Source organism: Macaca mulatta, chromosome 1 (genome assembly GCF_049350105.2).
Source record: "Macaca mulatta isolate MMU2019108-1 chromosome 1, T2T-MMU8v2.0, whole genome shotgun sequence".
Lineage (NCBI taxonomy): Eukaryota > Metazoa > Chordata > Mammalia > Primates > Cercopithecidae > Macaca > Macaca mulatta.
The window spans coordinates 223,390,539-223,409,078 of NC_133406.1; the positions used below are offsets into that span (position 1 = coordinate 223,390,539).

General features: G+C 54.4%; 1 protein-coding gene across 21 annotated transcripts in view; it reads right to left on the reverse strand.

The window, feature by feature from the left end:
• Window positions 1–18,540, reverse strand: part of ARHGEF10L (Rho guanine nucleotide exchange factor 10 like) — a 179,668-nt gene that overhangs the window by 90,221 nt on the left and 70,907 nt on the right. For 11 of the 21 annotated variants that reach the window (XM_077972446.1, XM_077972391.1, XM_077972342.1 and 8 more), the window contains exons 5-7: window positions 5,905–5,996; window positions 4,555–4,638; window positions 150–319 (exon numbers count right to left, since the gene is read on the reverse strand). In XM_077972446.1, coding sequence (XP_077828572.1) covers window positions 150–319; window positions 4,555–4,638; window positions 5,905–5,996 — 346 coding nt within the window. Of the gene's footprint in view, window positions 1–149; window positions 323–4,554; window positions 4,639–5,904; window positions 5,997–18,540 lie in introns of all 21 variants that reach the window. The other 10 variants (XM_077972426.1, XM_077972366.1, XM_077972417.1 and 7 more) reach the window with 1 other exon arrangement.

The following is an 18,540-nucleotide window of genomic DNA, read 5'->3' on the forward strand; positions in this document are numbered from 1 at the left end:
GCTTCTGGCTCCCCTCTCACCACACATTCCTCGGAATCCCTGGGACCCAGACGTGAGTCCTGGGCCTGGCCCTCACCACCCTGCTCCCTCCCTCCCTGAAGGGGTCTCCATGCCCTGAGTGAAGTGAGAGACACCCCCGGTCCCCTCACCTTGGGCTGGAAGGACACTCGGTGCTTGGTGGGCTCGACCTCCGGCTTGGCCTCCTCCCCTGAGTCCTCGCTGTAGCTCTCGAACTCACTGGAGCTCCAGCCTAGGTCCTCCGCCTGCCGAGGGGCCCCAGCCCTGTGCGCATCCTCGTAGAGCAGGTTCCTCTCTGCCCCTGCTGGCCAAGCGGCAGCCGGTGAGCCCAGGCCCTGAGGCCAAGCCTACCAGACTTCCAGCCTCAGACCCAATTTCTGAACACAGGTGGGGTGAGGCGGGGTCAGGGAGAACGTGGGGGCCCTGGGGCTCCAGCTCTACTTCCTCAACCATGAAACGAAGATGATAATACATCTTCCCCCTCGTAGGGTAAGGAGGGCCTGAGAAAATGGGGAAAACACAAGAAACACATCAGCTGCGCATGGGCCCACTCACTTCCTTTTGCTCCCAGCACTGCTTTTGTATGGTCCCAGCTCTCATTCTGGGCCTCCTTGGCAATGTTTTTTTTTTCTAGAGACAGGGTCTCATTGTCTCACCCAGGCTGGAGTGCAGTGGTGCAATCACAGCTCACTGTGGCCTCAAACTCCTGGGCTCAAGTGATCCATCTCAGTCTCCCGGGTAGCTGGGACTACAGGCGTGAACCATCACACCCAGCTATTTTTAAATTTTTTTTGTGGAGATGGAGTCTTGTTATGTTGCCCAGGCTGGTCTTGAGCTCCTGGGCTCAAGTGATCCTCCTGCCACCGCCTCCCAAAGTGCCAGGGTTACAGGTGTGAGCCACCGCACCCAGCCGAGCCATCACACGTGACCTGTTTCTTACTGGAAAAGAGAAGACCCGGAGCCAAGTCCTGGCTCAGGCCCTCAGCATCCTCACGAATGAAACAGAGATTGTTGGGGCCTCAGAGTCCCTCACCCCAAATCTGAGTTCACGTGCAGCCCGAGATCTTCCAGTAGGGGGCGCAGCTGGCCCGGAGTCCAGGAGCTCCTTTCCTTCCTAAGCCCGCGGGAAATGCCTTGGACTGAAAACTTGGGGACAAAAAGCTGAGTCACATCGTCTGGAGGGACAGGTCCCACAAGGGCCAGGGCACTCGTGGGGCCCATTCAATTGGGCTATGAGATGCCGCTTGAAGCCTGAGGTGGGAAAGCCACTGTCCCGAGGCCAGAACACGTGGCCCCAGCCCCAGCTCTGTCACTGGGGGATCTTGGGCAAGGCCCTTTGCCCCTCTGGGTTTCATTTCGTCATCTGTTACTTGGAGAACCGCAGACCTCACGGAAGTGGGGTCGGACACCAAAATGTACATGAAGATGAAAATGCTTTTGTCATCACAGAAGAAATATAGCATTGGGAAAGGTTTTTTTTTTTTAAAAAAAGGAATCTGACCGGTCGTGGTGTCTCCTACCTGTAATCCCACCACTTTGGGAGGCTGAGATGGGTAGATCGCCTGAGGTCAGGAGTTTGAGACCAGCCTGGCCAACACAGTGAAACCCCGTCTCTACTAAAAATACAAAAACTAGCCAGGTGTGGTGGTATGCACCTGTAGTCCCAGCTACTTAGGAGGCTGAGGCAGGAGAATCACTTGAACCCGGGAGGCGGAGGCTACAGTGAGCCAAGATCGTGCCACTGAACTCCACCCTGGGTGACAGAGACAACATCTCAAAAAAAAAAAAAAAAGAAGAAGAAGAAGAAAAGAAATCTGCTCAGAAACGACTATGCCAAAAAACTGTGAGCTTTGGTCATCGGATACCTCTCTGCAAAATGGGGCTAATAATAAGCGGACAGATCGAGCAAATAAAACAGCCAAGAGGCTCTTGGCAAAGTGCCTGGCACATAGCATGCACTCAGCTGAGAGCAGCAGGCCGTCACTCATGGTGGGTCTGGGGGAGCTTGGGTGTCAGTCCATAGACCCAGGGCCCCCGAGCTTCACCCCACAGGAAAGCTGGGGTGTGAGGGGTTGGGGGCAAGAGTGCCAGCCAAAGAACAAAACAGATGTGCCAAAGCTTAGTGGGAGATGGATCCCAGAACCAGGAGGGAACATGAGGTTATTTTTAAGCAAAAGATAATGGTAACTGATGTCTTTAGAGAGTGAAGCAGCTGTGACCTTCAGAAAGCCAAGCTGATTGTCCCATTACTGCAGTGGAGGCCCCTCGACTAGTGACCAAAGAGGCAGAGTTCTCGGGGTAGTCCTGAGGAGGAACCCCGGCAGCACGTGGCAGGTCCACGCCTCCACAGGGCTGAGCTGTGCACCTGACCACCTCCATCCTCAGTGTGCCACGGCGGCTCCCAGCGGCCCTGTGCAGACAGCAGGGTGTGAAAGATCACTCCTGTTAGACAGATGGGAGAGACGTGGCTGGCCACAGTAACACAGTGAGTGGGGCTGGGGCTCCACACCACCTTCCATTGAAGTCTCTACCATCTACACATATAGAAATATCCTCTCCAGTGGAGACAGAGTCACAGAACTCTTGTGCCTGTGCACCGCCCGAGGACCAACTCCTTAGCTTTCAGGGACCACATAACGGTCCCCTCATGCTTCCTGCTCAGTGTCCTCATCAATTACCTCATGGAATCCACACTACCACCCTAGGACTGGCTATTATTGCCCCAGTTTTACAGATGGGTCAACTGAGGCCCAGAGAGATTGGCCAGGACCCTGTGTGACCCTCCCCAAAGGCCTGTGAGCTGGGGGTTTTCCTGCTTTATATGAAGAAGCCAAGGCACAAAGGCACAAAGCCCTGTGCCCAAATCAATGGCAGAGCCGGGATTCAAACACAGGGCTGCGTGTGCCCACTGTTGCATACAGCCTGTCCCTCGGGCAACGACCTCCTCTCCGAGCTCCTGCTGAGCCCACATCAGCCCCAGGCAGGCCAGTGCTGGGACCCTCGGCAGGCATAACACTAACAACAGCCACAATGGCCCTGTGTGAAGAGCGTCTCCAAGAGCCAGCCCTGCACTGAGCTCTTTGCAGCCTTGTCACACTTGATCCTCCCACAGCCCAGCACGCGGGGATCCTGGAGTGGGTATTGTGGTCCTCATCTGCAGGCTCAGAGCTAGGGCGCAAACACAGGCTGTGTGACACCCAGGCCATGAACATGCCACATCCTCCCAGACCCTGAGGACCGTGAAGACTGGGGCCAGGGACTTAGTGGCTTGATTGAATTCAGGTGGGAAGTAGGCCAAATGGGTTAAACAACAACTGAGGCCCCTCAGCCGCTCAGACCTCCCAGCTCTGGGACTTTCCTAAGACTCCTTTGCCTCCCAATACAGTGGGAATCCTACAAACAGGAAAATGTGCTCCAAGCACATCCCAGGCTTGCTAAAGGGATAAGCAGATCCTTGGCCCATCTGTCCCCGTTTCTGAGACAGGAGTCAAGAGTGTGGCTCTGGGGCCCTCGGGCCTTGCCATGTTGTCTGTGTGTCTCTCCCATTGCGCTTTGTGCTGCTCAAGGATGGTTAGAGCCTCTCCATCAGACTTGGAGCTCCTCAAAAGCAGGCAGGGGCTGTGCTTCCCCGTTGGATGGAGAGCCCCTGAAAACAGGAGGAATCGCATAGTAGGAAAAGAAGTCGTCTGTTCGAATCCTGGCTGTGTGCTCTGGGGCTGGTGGTTTAACCTCTTTATCACGGGAGCCATAGATAAGCCTGGCCCTGCTGACCTCATGGGGTCGTGGGATCAGTGGGATCAAATGTGCCTCATCTGTCATAAAATGTCACTCAAATCCTCCTGAGGTAGGGGACAGAGCATTGCACTTAGGGTCAGAATAACCCACATTCAAATCCTAGCCCTGCCTTTGCCGTTCCCTTGTCTGTAAAATAAGAACGTAACATCCCAAATCAAAGTCTTGAAGCCGTTACATGATTGAAAATATGCTTGGCCTAACGTGTTCAAGCAAAGATGGCTCTTCCTGTTAATTGTCATTGAACAGTCCTCTCTCCCATCAGGTGAGTTCCAGCAAGACTCGCCCTAGTCCCGCCCCATCTCCCTCTGTGGCCACAACCGCCTGCTTGCCCGCCCACCTCAGCCCTCAACCCAGAGCAGGGCGCAGGGCTTTGCAAAGCTTTATCTGCTTTACCCTTTGAGTACAACAGGCTGTCTTCTTCCCCAATGGCCCTGGAAAGCCGGGAGTATGGCCCCATTTTCCTGAGGGAGGAATCAAGGCTTGAAAAGGTGATGACCTGCCCAGGGACCCACATTCGGAGCATGGCCCTGCCCATGATGCCCATGCCCTGCCCAGCCCCGCTGGCCACGCCCTCAGCCATCTCCAGATTATCCCTGATGACTACAGTTGTTTCTAAAGACAAGAAGGAGGGGCACAGGGCCAGGTGGGGATAGAAGGAAACAGAAGGAGACGACCCTCCCGGGTCCCCGCCTCCCTCCCCTGTCCCCAAGAGAAACGGGGAAAGCACTGCAGACACCATACCGGGCTGATGTGCATCTGGGCTCTCGCAGGGGACGTCGTCATAAATCACATCCTCTTCCAGGGCGGGGAAAGTGAACCGGTCGACTGCGAGGGAATGGGGGAGACAGAGCACCAACACGGGCTGTGGCAGCCTGGCCAGAGGTGTTGCAGATGACATCAGGACTGCACCAGCTGGTGGCACGCAGCACCCTCCTTTCTGCCAGCCCAGTCCAGCCCTCAGCCTCGCCAGCTGCTCTCAGGGGATGCTGGCTCCCCGTTTCTCCCCGCCCCCCACCTCCTCCAAGGCGCCCACCTGGCTCCCTGCTGCCCACAGGCCTGCCCATCTGGCTAATGGACAGCTTCTCCCGGCCCCTGCAGGGAGCACGATGCAATCCAGCACCTGTGCCCTCGCCCTAGCATCCTCAGTCACCCAGGACCCTGGGGCTAGCCCCTCATCACTGAGCAGTGCTAGGTTGGGAAAACCAGCCCCCACCCATGATGGGAGCCGGTCCTCGACCCACAGGCCTTCCAGGAAGAAGTCACAAGACCCACTGGTCTGTGATGCTTCCCTAGGTCCTGGGGCCCCTAGAGCCCTGTCAGAGCCCCCTCTTCCTCCCACACCAGCTCCCAGGCCTGCCCACATCTCTCTAGGCCCCTAGTTCCCACCCTCAGACTTCCCGTCCTACAAGACCATGATAGCCTCCCAGCAGGCTCCACCCCTCCCCACCCGGTCTCCTACACTGCCCCCACCCCAGTACAAGGGGACGGAAAGGCAAAGGCAGCCACATCACTGGCCTTCCTTCTGTGGCTTCCTATTTCCTTGAGAACCTTAAGCACAGCCTCTGAGGCCCTGAGGAGCTGCAGGGCCCGCAGCCACACCTCACCCTGTAATGCTCCCCCACACCCCACAGATGGTACCCTTGCTGCTTCCCAGGAGCCAGGTGTCCTCCTGCCCTCAGGCCCTTGCACAAGCTGGCCCCTCTGTCTGGGACCCTCTTTCCCCCACCCCTGCTGCCTCCTTCTCTATCTGCAGGGCTCATCTGGGCAGGCACCTTCCCATGGCAAAGTGTCTGGTTCTGTTAACAGAGGGACCTCATCCTGGTCCCCAGGGCATGAACACCACTGAGCCGCCCTGGCTTGTTGTGGGAGCTTTGTAAGTATTTGAGGAGCAGATAAAAAACTGGGTGTGTCAGCTGACCCTGGACCTCGGCTCTTGTGGGCAGTGGTTGGTCCTCCGGGGCCACAGCAGCCCCCAGTGAGGATGAACCCTGGGCTCACAGGAACCCACATCAGCTCTCTTGGGTTAGGGAAGACTAGGATATCCCGGAGCTAGCTACCCGGGGTGGGTGGCGGGCCGGAGGGGAGACTTACTGCGACGGGAACTCTTCCGCTTCCAGCTGGAGTGCCGGGCCCCGGAGAAGGCTGCATCCGCTGCATCCCCATTGCTCACCCAGGCCGGCACCCTGCGGGCAAGAGACGGCACTGCAGAGGTGTCCAGAGGTGGCCCCTGGAAGCCTCTGGCAGACCCTCACCTGGTCAGCAGGACATGATGGGCAAAAGTGGGCTGAGGGCCAGGCTACTGGGGAGACCCGAGGCGGAGGTGGCCTCAGACAAGCCCCCAGGGTCCTCATCTTTAGAAGGCACGCACAAGGCTGGGCTGGCACTTCACGAGAGCATAAAGATCAACTGCGTTCACAGCGATAACCACTTAGCACTGTCCGCAAGGGGGCTGTCTCGTCTCTCGCCAGTGCAGACTCAAAGGGAACCTCCATCTCTCCACTCTCCCACATACAACAGAAGGGGCAGGCTGGGAGATCCCTGCCTCTTACAAGAAACAAGGACTTGGCCGGGCACAGTGGCTCACACCTGTAATCACAGCACTTTGGGAGGCCCAGGCAGGTGGATCACTAGAGGTCAGGAGCTCAAGACCAGCCTGGCCAACATGGTGAAACTCCTTCTCTACTAAAAATACAAAAATTGGCCAGGCGTGGTGGTGCGCACCTGTAGCCCCAGCTACTCAGGAGGCTGATGCACAAGAATCACCTGAACCCAGAAGAGGGAGGTTGCAGTGAGCCAAGATAATGCCACTGCGCTCCAGCCTGGGTGACAAAACGACACTCCATCAGAAAAAAAAAAAAGGAAAAAGAAACAAGGAATTGCAAAGCTTCAAAAGACTATACGTGGGAGGTAGAGCTTAGTCCCTCACGCACACTTGAGGAGGGGCTGGCCCAGTGAGTCCCTTCCACAGAGCAGACATGCAAATGGGAAACAGCAGAGAAGCCCAGCAGACACGTCCTGAACCAAGAGACCCAGGTGAGCATCTGTAGCGACACCACTCAGGTGCCATGTGTCCTGATATGACGTCATGAAATGGGTACTTCACCTCCGTGGTGTTTTTATCCAAAACCCATAACCCCAGTCTAATCATGGAGAAAACATCAGACAAAACCAGAGTGGGGAACATTGTACCGAATACCTGGCATTACTCCTCAAGACTATTTTTTTTTTTTTTTTTTTTGAGACAGAGTCTTGCTCTGTCACCCAGGCTTCAGGGCAGTAGTGCAATCTTGACTCACTGCAACCTCTGCCTCCTGGGTTCAAGCAATCCTCCCACCTCAGTCTCCCGAGTAGCTGGAATTACAGGCACGCGCCACCACACCCAGCTAATTTTTGCACTTTTGGTAGAGACTGGGTTTCACCATGTTGGCCAGGCTGGTCTCGAACTCCTGACCTCAAGTGATCCACCCACCTCAGCCCCCCAAAGTGCTGGGATTACAGGCGTGAGCCGCCGTGCCTGAACATCACTCCTCAATAGTCTCAAGGTCACAGAAATCAAGGAAAGACCGAGAAACTGCTGTGGGCCAGAGAGGGCTACAGAGACATGACAGTAAAGTGCGATGTGGGATCCTGGATTGGATCCTGGGTCAAAAAATGAACATAAGTGGGAAAACTGATGAAATCCACACAAAGTCTGTTTAGTCAATGGTAATGTGCCAACGTAGGTCTCAGCTTTGACAACTGTGCCAAAGCCATGTGAGATGCTCATAGCAGGGAAGCTGGATGAGGGTTATGTGGAGCTCTATGTACCATCTTCAGAACATCTCTGAAAATCTACAGCTATTCTAACGTGAATTTTTTTTAAGTCCAGGTTCAAAAAAAATAAAATAAAACAAAGATCAAAGACCACTTATGCCAACTGAGAGGGCAGAGGCCTTAGACTGTGAAGAGAGCAGCGCCATTGCCAAAGAATCAACTTGAACTTCCTGGCACCCGAGCCCTTAGCAGATGAAGAGCAGGACAGTGCAGGGGAAGAGGGAGGGGAGGAGGCTGCGAGGAGGGATCTCCGCTGTTGAGCACCTTCTGTGAGCCAGGCCCTCTGCCTCACCTTCCCAGCACCAAATGGGATCCTGGCATCTTCTGTATTCTGCAGGCAAGTAGAGGACCCGGCCCAAGATCACTCTGCCAGGGAGTGGCAGGGCTAGACCATGAGGCCAGCTTGCCTGGCTCCCAAGCTGAGCTCTGAATACCACCCTCCACTGCCTCTCAGATAATAAACAGAGTGATGGTGGTGGCGAGAATTTTCCTGCCTGTCCTATCCGGTGCAGCAGCCGCCAGCCACATGGTTATTGAACACCTGACATGTGGCTAGTGGGACTAAGGAACTTAATTTTTAATTCTATTTGATTTCAAGTAATTTAATTTTAAATAGCTACACATGACTAGTGGCCACTGGACTGGGTGGTGCAGGTCTAAGTCACCTGCCCTATTAGAGGAGCAAGTGTCAGCTCACAGCCAGAAGTCAGCAGTGTCACCCTAGGGCAAGGAAGGCAGCACATTCAGTCCTGGGGAAACACTTTTCACCAGTGACAGGAAGTAAAGGCCAAGAGAGGACAGGGCTGCTCTGGACCAGGAAGGTGGGTGATAGGCTGATGGGAGCCACCTGAACCCCGATTTCTACAGCTGCTTCGCTGAGTCGCCACCTCCTCAACACAGAAACATCCTGAAGGCGCCGCATCAGTTGCTCAGAATTATTCAGATGGAACCAAACTGTTCCAGCTGGAACAGACATGAGCTTGGAAGAGGTTGGCTGGACAGTCTCCCGGCCACAGGTCCTCTTTGCTCTGATATGTGACCATGACAAACAGTGACCGTTACAAAGCATCCGCTATGCGCTGCTTGCTCTGCTTTACATGTAATTGCACGTTTCTTTCTTTTTTTTTTTTTTTTTTTTTGAGTCTCACTGGTCACTCAGACTGGAGTGCAGTGGCACGATCTCAGCTCACTGCAACCTCTACCTCCTCGATTTAAGCAATTCTCCCATCTCAGCCCCGAGTAGCTGGGACTACAGGCATGCGCCACTACGCCCAGCTAATTTTTGTATTTTAGTAGAGACAGGGTTTTGCCGTGTTAGCCAAGCTGGTCTCAAACTCCTGATCTCAGGTCATCTGCCCACCTTGGCCTCCCACAGTGCTGGGAGTGAGCCAACAAGCCCGGCCTGCACATTTAATTTCGCAGGAACACACCAGAGGCGGGTGTTGTTACCCCCATTCACAGTGGGGAAACAGCCTCACAAAGGTTCAATTACTTACCCAAAAATCACTCAGCTAATGAGTGGGAGCTGGGATCTTAGACTACGTCTACCTGCAAAGCTTCTATTGTTTCAACCAGACCACCTGGAAGCAGAGGACTTGCATGTAGACATTCGCCTACATCACAGGCTTGCTGTGGCATACGGTCACCTCAACTCTTGCCTGTTTAGTCACCACTTTATAAAAAGAAAGAGAGCAGTAGCCCTCGGCACACTCAGAGGCATAAGTTCAAGTCTCCAACTGCTGTGGTGTGAATGTCTGTGTTCCCCTGACAAAAAAAAGTCCATGTGTTCAAATCCTCACCCCCAAGGTGGTCGTATCAGGCGGTGGGGCCTTTGGAGAGGTGATTAGGTCTTAAGAGCAGAGCCCCCATGGGTGGGATTACTGCCCATATAGAAGAGGCTCTAGAGAGCTCCTCTGCCCTTTCCACCACGTAAGGACCCAGTGAGAAGGCGCCATCTATGATCAGGAAACGAACCCTCATCAGACACTAATCTGCTGGCGCCCTCATCTTGGACCTCCCAGCCTTGAGAACTGTGAGAAATAAGTTTCTCTTAGGCAGGACATGGTAGCTTACGCCTGTAATCCCAGAACTGTGGAAGGTTAAAGGTTAAGGTGGGTGGATCACTTGAGGACAGGAGTTTGAGACCAGCCTAGCCAATATGGTGAAACCCTGTCTCTACCAAAAATACAAAAATTAGCCAGGCATGGTGGTACATGCCTGTAATCCCAGTCCTCCTGGCTGCACCTTATCAAAACCCAGTGAGCGACCAGCCCAGGTACTGGCTCTGGTGTCCTGGTCTGGGGAATGGGGGTCTGCACAGCATAGAGAGGTCACTTCATGCCCACCCCCACTGCCCAAGTCACCTGGCCAGCAAGTGGCACAGCGGCAGTTTGAACCCCGGAGATCTGCCTGCAAAGCCTTGCTCTCAGGACCACCTCCACTGCCCCCCTAGACTGGAGCAGGTGTTCCTGGGGCCAATGAGATGGGGAAAGGGCTTCCCAGGCAGGGGAAGAGGAATAAAGTTGGGGGAGCAGGGACACGAGCAAAGTTCCAGTTCAAGACACGTATGTAAGGAAGGCACAGCAAGAAATAAGGCTGGGGGTGCCTCCTGTATCCGTGACCCTCCCTGCTGCCTGCCAAGGCCCCAGACCCACCCTGTAACCACCCGGAGCAGCCTCTCCCAGCCGCTGTCCGTGGAAGCCACACAGGGCTGCAGTGTCTAATTCTCCCAGTGAACAAACACTCCTTCAGGGGCCTCCGGGTCATGAAAGAGCCATAAAAACCAATAAGAGGCAATTATCTCACCCTTATCTGAGCTTCCCGCTCTCCTAATGCCTCTCAGCTTGCAAATGAGAGTAAGGCCAGCAACCTGAATGCAAAGGAAAGAAGCTGAATCCATGGAGAGGGGCGCCAGATGGGGAGGAAAAGGCAGACAGACGCAGAGGCAAGGGAGAGAGGAAAGGACCCCTCCCAGCACCCCCAAGCAGCAACCTACATTGCTGGCAGAGGAGTTCAAGTCCACCAGAAGGCCACCGGGCGCGTTTCTGGTCCACAGAGTTCCAAGCACCTTTGTGCCCCACCTCTTCTCTCTCCAAAGAGCAGCAGGGCAGGGAAGTGTAGGTCCCCGTGTGCCACCATGCCTGTCTACTTTTTTTTGTATTTTTAGTTGAGACAGGGTTTCATCATGTTGGCCAGGCTGGTCTTGAACTCCTGACCTCAGGTGACCCACCTGCCTCGGATCCGCCTAGTACTCCCAAAGTACTGGGATTACAGGTGTGAGCCACCACGCCAGGCCCCCAGCCTATTTTAAAGATAAGAAGCCCCACTCCAGAGAATGGCACCCGCCACCCCGGCAGGGGCTGGTACAGGCCCTAGTTTCTCAGTGAACCTCCAAGGGTCCCTTCCCAGAGTCTGTCCCATGTGGGTGGTCGGGGAGGAGACCCCCAACATCAGAACAAGTAAGGATTCCTGGCCAGCAGGGTCCGCACGCACAGGCAATCTGGGGCCCTCGCCAGGACAAGGCATAACAAATATGAGAAAGGAAAGAATTTCACCTTTGGGGATGGAACTAGAAAGGACTGGAATGACATTTGCCTTATAAGGCCTCAAGGAAAACCCGAGCCGCAGCACAGGGAGGGACAGGACAGAAGAGTCTGCGTAGGACAGCCCCACACAGTGTCACCGCCCACCTCGGAAACACCCCCCAGCATGATGGCCCAATCAAGAGATCAAGAGACACGAAGGAAAGGGAATAACATGCAGCCCAGGTTCAGCCTCCTGCCGGGTCTCTTTCGGCCCTGGCCACTTTACCGGATTGTACAGCATGTCAAAGCTGAGGACCTTAGAGAGCATCTGGCTTGGCTGCCCACTAGAGTCAGCAGGGCGCCCCTAGAAGATGCGGGTGCCAGGGCCCCTGCCCCAGAGACTCTGACTGTTGCTCAGGGGTAAGCTCCCTGCGGGCTCCAGCATGCAGCCAGGGTTGAGAACCAGGGCTCCCAGGCGTGACAGGGGAAGAAGCAAACACTCCGGGGCCGTGACCTGGGATAAGACTGTGGCTCGGCCACTTGGCTGTGTGCACCAGGACAAGTTACTGAATGTGGACCAGGGTGAAGTATCAGTCCTACTTCCAGCTGTGAAGATTCAGTGAGATGATGAAGCACTTAGCATTTCTCCATGCCTCAGTTTCCATATCTGTAAAATGAGGCAATGCTACCTCCCTCACAGGGTTCTGGTACGGAGTAAATAAAGAAGGCATGTAAATCTCCCAGCACAGGGGCTGGCATGTGGTACTGCCTCGTGTGCGCTGCTTCTCTGCCCTCTCCTTCCCTCCACCCTTCCTCCAGGCACGGGGTCCCTCACCTACATGTGTTCCCTCTTCCCTCTATGGTCCCCCATCCTGCGCACGGAGGGCTTCCAGGACCCAGTGTGTCTGTCCTGTGCCACCCCACACATGGTCACAGATCCCCTTACTGGATGAGCCGAGAGCAGTGAGAAGCCCCCCAGGGGAAGTCTCGGAGCGGCCCTCAGGTGGCATCATATCACAGACCTCAGCAGGGAGCGAGCTTCAAGGCTTCTCTGTACAGCTGGCCCCCTACACACATGCTGGGCCAAAGCCCGGCCTCTGGCCTCCTGCCCTGTGGCATACGTACCTCCCTCCCTGACATCTCAGGGGCCCCAAGGCTCAGCCAGACATGGAGAGGCCCTGTACCCCCGGCAAGAATGTATCAAGAGCCATAGGGGTTGCTGCAGAACAATACAAGTTCCCCTGGGGAAATGCTCATGATATGTAATTAGCTTAAAAAAAAAAAAAAAAGCAAGGTGAACCACGAAACAGCATGTGCAATAAAACCACAGTTTTATAAAAAAAAGTTTTGCATACTTGTATACATGCCTAGCAAAGATGCTGGACAGAAACACACCATGGTAGTATTAAAAGTTGCTTTTAGTCTATCATTTTCCTTACTTTCTAATTTTTCTACAACAAACATGTATTTTTTTTTAAAGGAAGAGAGAGAGGGAGGTGGGGAAGAGATGGACTGATGAGCATCTCAGGTAATGCTAAGCAATTCATTGGCAGGGAGGGGTCCCTTGGGCCTGGAGTCTGCCCCAGACAGATCTGCACCCTTTGGGGACAGTGACAATGGGCAGCTTACCAAGTAAGCACCTAATCTCTCACATCTCATTTCATCCCCACCAAAAGTGTCATCTGGTGAGTCTCATCACCCCACTTTACAGAGATTAGAAACTGAGGGGGCCGGGTGCGGTGGCTCATGCCTGTAATCCTAGCACTTTGGGAAGCCAAGGCAGGCAGATCACTTGAAGTCAGGAGTTTGAACCAGCCTGTCCAACATGGTGAAACCCTGTTTCTACTAAAAATTCAAAAAAAAAAAAAAAAATTAGCTGGGCACGGTGGTGGGTGCCTGTAATCCCAGCCACTCGGAATGCCGAGGCAGGAGAATCGCTTGAACCCAGAGGGCAAAGCAGAGGTTAGACTGAGCTGAGACCACGCCACTGCACTCCAGCCTGGGTGACAGAGACTCCGTCTCAAAAAAAAAAAAAAAAAAGGAAGAAAAGAAAAGAAAAGAAACTGAGGGTTAGGCAGAGAAGCCAAAGAGCACATCCTGGGTCATGCAGCTAACACGTAGGGCAGGCGGGATCCAAACCAGCTCTGTGTGGGAGACGGTAGCACCAGAGGGGTTAGAACACAGGTTCTGGAAGCCAGCTGGGGTTATCTCTGGCTCTGCCCATCTTTCTCTGTGATCTTGGGCTGATGTCATGTCCTCTCTGTGCCAGTTCCCACATCTCTAGAATGCAGATTTTATCAGCGCCTGTCCTGTGAGAGTGTTGCAAGGATGAATGGCACTGGGGAGGGAAAGCTCTCAGAGCCCAGCATATAAGAAGTGCTGGGTACATCCAGGCCATTATGATCTGGCCCTAGAGCCAAACACACACAGGCACGTAAAAATAACACGGCTGGCAGAGCACGTCGGCCCCCATCGCAGTCACTCAGTAAAGAGGTGCTGGGTGGAAGGACAGGAAGACGCAAGGGAAGGGCAGGGGAATCCCAGCCAGTCAGCAGAGCACCATCCTAGATGCACAGAGAGGGCCATAGAGGAAGAGCAAACAGAGCCCCTGGCCTGAGGCTTTGAGCCCAAGCACCACGCCTGCCAGCCCAGCCCCACAGACAAGTGACGCCCTCTCCCGGGTCAGCAAAATGGCGCCCACGATAATTTCCTCTTCCGGGGCTGTCGTGTTCGTGTCCTATGGCTGCTGTAACAGGTGACCATGAGCTTAGTGACCTACAACACAAATCTATTCTCACAGGTGTGGAGGTCAGCAGGCCATCAAGGGATTCGCAGATTTAAAAGCGAGGTTTCGGCAGGGCTGTGCTCTCGCTAAAAGCGAGGTTTCAGTGGGGCAGCTCCAGGGGAGAAGCCATCCCCCATCTTTTCCAGCCTCGAGAAGCCGCCTGCATTCCTTGGTCACAATCCCGTCCCCCATTTCCAAGGCCAGCAACGTGGCATCTTCCCACCTCTCTCTGACTCTGGCCCTCCTGCCTCCCTCTTGTCACAACCCTTGTGGTGACACTGGGCCCACGGATAACCCAGGGTCATCTCCCCATCTCAAAATCCCTCACTTAATCACATCTGCCAAGTCCCTTTGCCACGCAACGCCACAGATTCGCAGGTGCTGGGGATGTGGACGGGGAAACCTCCAAGGGGTGGAAGGGCCGTGATTCTGCCTCCCAGTTGTAAGAATCAAAATAAGATGTAAACTGTAAAGTCCGTGCACGTGTAGGTTGTTAGTATTGTTGCACCGTCTCTGTGCCAGGCACCGGGATAAAAAATGGTGAGGCAGAGTCCTACCGCTGCAGGGAGAAAGGGAGGGATGTCACAGGATTCCTCGAAGGCATATTTATACCACGAAGAGATGCGCCAACCAGGTACCCTGTGTGTGCCTTTTTCAACGAAGAGACTGTGTGCGTCCTCAAAGAGCCTGGGATCCAAAGGTCCTGGCTCTGATTGGAAACTGGGAGCCCTTATTTCCACCCTCGGAGGAGGAAAAGAAGGAAAGAAAACACAAAAACCAGCTTTTCCAATTTAGGATTTGGTAAGGGACCTTCAGAGAAAGATTTTTAATGGAAAGAAGGACCTGGTCCCCACAGCCCTCCCATGAGGGACTCCATGGGCAGAAAGCCGGTATCTGCCAGGCCTCACGTCCCACACGGACCCTGTGGGACAGGACACAGGAGGCTCAAATGCTCTGGATTTGGGAAACAGCGCATGTAAGGAGAATTCCAGGATTCCAAGCAACTCCAGACTAGGTCTGTGGCAATCTGGAAAACCTTGAAGATTTCCTCCGGCCTTGCTGACCTGCCCTTCCCAAGAGCCCCTATGTCCCCCACACCCAGCAGTCTCAGAAGGCACAGGCCACCAGTACCCTGTTTCCATCCTGTGCCAACACTGCTTCGTTGAGCCTGGTCTCCTCTTGGCCTGATCCTCTCAGTCCCTGGTACCTCCAGGGAGGATGGGTCTCCCTGTCCTCTCCCAAAATCCGGCTGCCCCATCCCTTCCCCTGGCTCCAGGCTCCAGTGACAGACACTGGCCAATAGGCAGTACAATCATCTTATCCAGAAAAGCCCAGGAAGGGGTAGGCCAGGTACCTATAGGGAGCCCATGAGAATCCCCGCGACCAGGGCCAGGAGCCAAAACGCTGACCCACAGAAAAGTGTGGAGGTCACAGGGGGATAAAGGCAAAACTAAACAGGAAAAGCAAACAACACCAGAGGGGGCCGGAGTCCATGGGGCTATTGCACTCAGAGGCGAGGGGTGCAGGCCTGAGTCCAGGAAAAACACAGGAAGCCAGCAATCTGCAGCGCTCACGTTTCCCGGGCACTGCTGGGTACTCAGGGCTACTCTTTCAATCACGACTCCCCCAGCGAGAGCTCAGGGTGGACATGAGTGCACCTGTTTCAGAATCCACCAGGAGAAGCAAACCCTGCAGGCCTCAGCAGACAGCTTTGAGGGCAGACAGGCCTAGTCCCAGCCCTGCCATTTACTAGCTCCATGAGATTTGGGTAAATTACTTCAGTTCGCCAAGCCTCAGCTGCTCGTCTGCAAAATGGGCATATTCAATAGTCCCCGTCTTCTAGGGCTCCTAGGGGTATAACTAATAAGATAATATGGGCCAGATGCAGTGGTTCATGTCTGTAATTCCAGCACTTTGGGAGACCAAGGTGGGAGGATTGCTCGAGCCCAGGAGTTCAAGACCAGCCTGGGCAACAGAGTGAGACCTCCATCTCTACAAAAAAATATGAAAATTAGCCTGGGCACGGTGGCTCACACCTATAATCTCTGCACTTTGGGAGGCCAAGGTAGGTGGATCACCTGAGGTCAGGAGCTCGAGACCAGCCTGGCCAACATGATGAAACCCCATCTCTACTAAAAATATAAAAAATTAGTTTGGCGTGGTGGCGCATGCCTATAATCCCAGCTACTCAGGAGGCTGAGGCAGGAGAATTGCTTGAACCCAGGAGGCAAAGGTTGCAGTGAGCCGAGATGGCGCCACTGCACTCGAGCCTGGGCAACAAGAGCAAAACTGTCTCAGAAAAAAAAAAAAAAAAAAATTAGCCAGGCGTGGTGGCACATGCCTGTAATCCCAGCTTCTCGGGAGGCTAAGGCAGGAGCATCACTCAAGCCTGGAAGGTCGAGGCTGCAGTGAGCTGTGATCACACCACTGCACTCCAGCCTGGGCAACAGAGTGAGACCCTGTCTCAAACAACAGCAAAAAGAGATAATGTACATAGAGCACTTAGCACAGCCTGTGGCTCAGCACAGCACCATCAACACCAGTGAGGTCAGGTGACTCTAGCTATGTGGCCTTGGACCACACAACCACTCCTGCTTCCCTTCCCTGGCCTCAGTCTTGGCCCCTGCAGGTGCCAGAGTCAGAATCCAATAGAAACCCTATTGACATGCCGTTTGGTTGGAGGTTGGGGGGTGGGCTGGTATTTTTTGATAGGTTTTGTTTGTTTTTGAGACAGAATCTCACTTTATCACACAGGCTGGAGTGAAATGGCGCAATCTCGCCTCATTGCAACCTCCACCTCGCAGGTTCAAGCGATTCTCCTGCCTCAGCCTCCCCAGTAGCTGGAATAACAGGCACCCGCCACCAGGCCCGGCTAATTTTTGTATTTTTAGTAGAGATGGGGTTTCACCATGTTGTCCAGGCTGGGTCTTGAACTCCTGACCTCAGTGGTCCACCCACCTTGACCTCCCAAAGTGCTGGGATTACAGGCGTGAGCCACTTCACCTGGCCTGACATGCTGTTAGTTTTCTCCTTGCTTCCACGGAGACACAGACCCTCTTGTCCTTCCGTCCATCATTCGTTCAACAAGGACATCTTTGGTACTCAGCCCGTGCCTGCCACTGTGCTAAGCCATGAGGTTTGGCAGCAAACAAAACATCCCCCTCCAAAAAACCAAAAAGTCCCTGTCGCCATAGAGGTAACTGCTGGTGACGAGACCAGCACACCCCTCTTCCCTCACAAGATCTCCATGCTGGGGGAGCGAAGAGGAGGCTCTCTTTGCTCTGCTCTCATGTCAAGGGAAGGGACCTCACCAGGAATCACGCACCGGGCACTGCTGCGCAAGGCTCCCCATGAGGGACCTATGGAACATTCCACCAACCGCTTAGACGCCACTCTCCCAAGAGCTCAGAGATCATCTCTGAGTGGGCAAAAATCTTACCTCAAAAAATGGACACACAATCAGATCATTCCTATGAAGCCAGCCACACCCTCTCATCAGGGACCAGGGCATGAGCTCCTGGAGGCACAGAAGCACGGTGGCCAAGCGCCTGGCCTCCGTGTCAGAGGGGCCTTGGCCTCTGTTCTGAATGAGCATGTACTTATCTACATGGAACCCTGGGCACATCACCTACCTCCTGGGGTCTCTAGGAGGGTAGCTTGAAGGAAGCGAGTGCGCTGACCACCCTGTGTGCCAGCCCTGTGCCTCTGCTCAGGGGCTTCCTCTGTGGGCACTCCTCCTGCCCCTCTGCCATCCTGAATGGAGAATTTCCACGCACTTGCTGAGCCAGGACCTGGCCCAGGAGTCTTCCCTCATGGCCCCACCCTTGATCCCCTCCAGTGTCCCAGCTCCCTGGGCATCCGTCTCTGTCCCACTCTGACGCATCTGCATCTCCCACCAGACTGAGTTTCTCCACAACCTCACCCCTGGCCCACCCTGGAGATTTAAACCCTTGGAAGATTGCAGCCATCACGGCCCTTCCCAGCCCAGGTGCAGGACGAATGGCTGCTGATTCATTTCAGGTCCCTAATCAGGGAGGAGAGGCTGGCCCCTAATTCTGACCTTAATTACACAGCAGCAAGCTCAGCAGAAACCCTCCCCAGTCCACCCACTCTGGACAGCAAATGAGCACATGAAGGACTTCTCCTCCAGGGGCCTGGGCCTGCAATCTGCATCTCTGAAACCTCCCGCTGGGTGACACCTGCCTGAGAATCAGCCCCTCTTGCTCAGTTTGGGGCACCCCAGGAAGACAAAGCAGGGCTCAAACATGCCTCCCCTCACCAGGGTAGTCAGGATTTAAACTCGGGGTTCCAGATGCTTGGGCCATTCATTTGGAGCCTAGACCCCTCCACTGCTTAGGCAAGGAGGCTCTAAGCACCCGGTCCTGAGAGGCCTCAGCTCCCACCACCCCCAGTTGCCCAATTACCCTTCCAACCCAGACGTGACTTGCAGAAGACAAAGAACGGTGATAAAAAGCAAATGCCTTGATTAGGCACCTACCACGAGGCTAAGCATTTACCCAATGGCCCATTTTTACAGATGAGAAAACCAAAGGGGGACTTGACTGACAAGAGGACCTATGGCCAGTGTGGGGGCCACAGACAAGA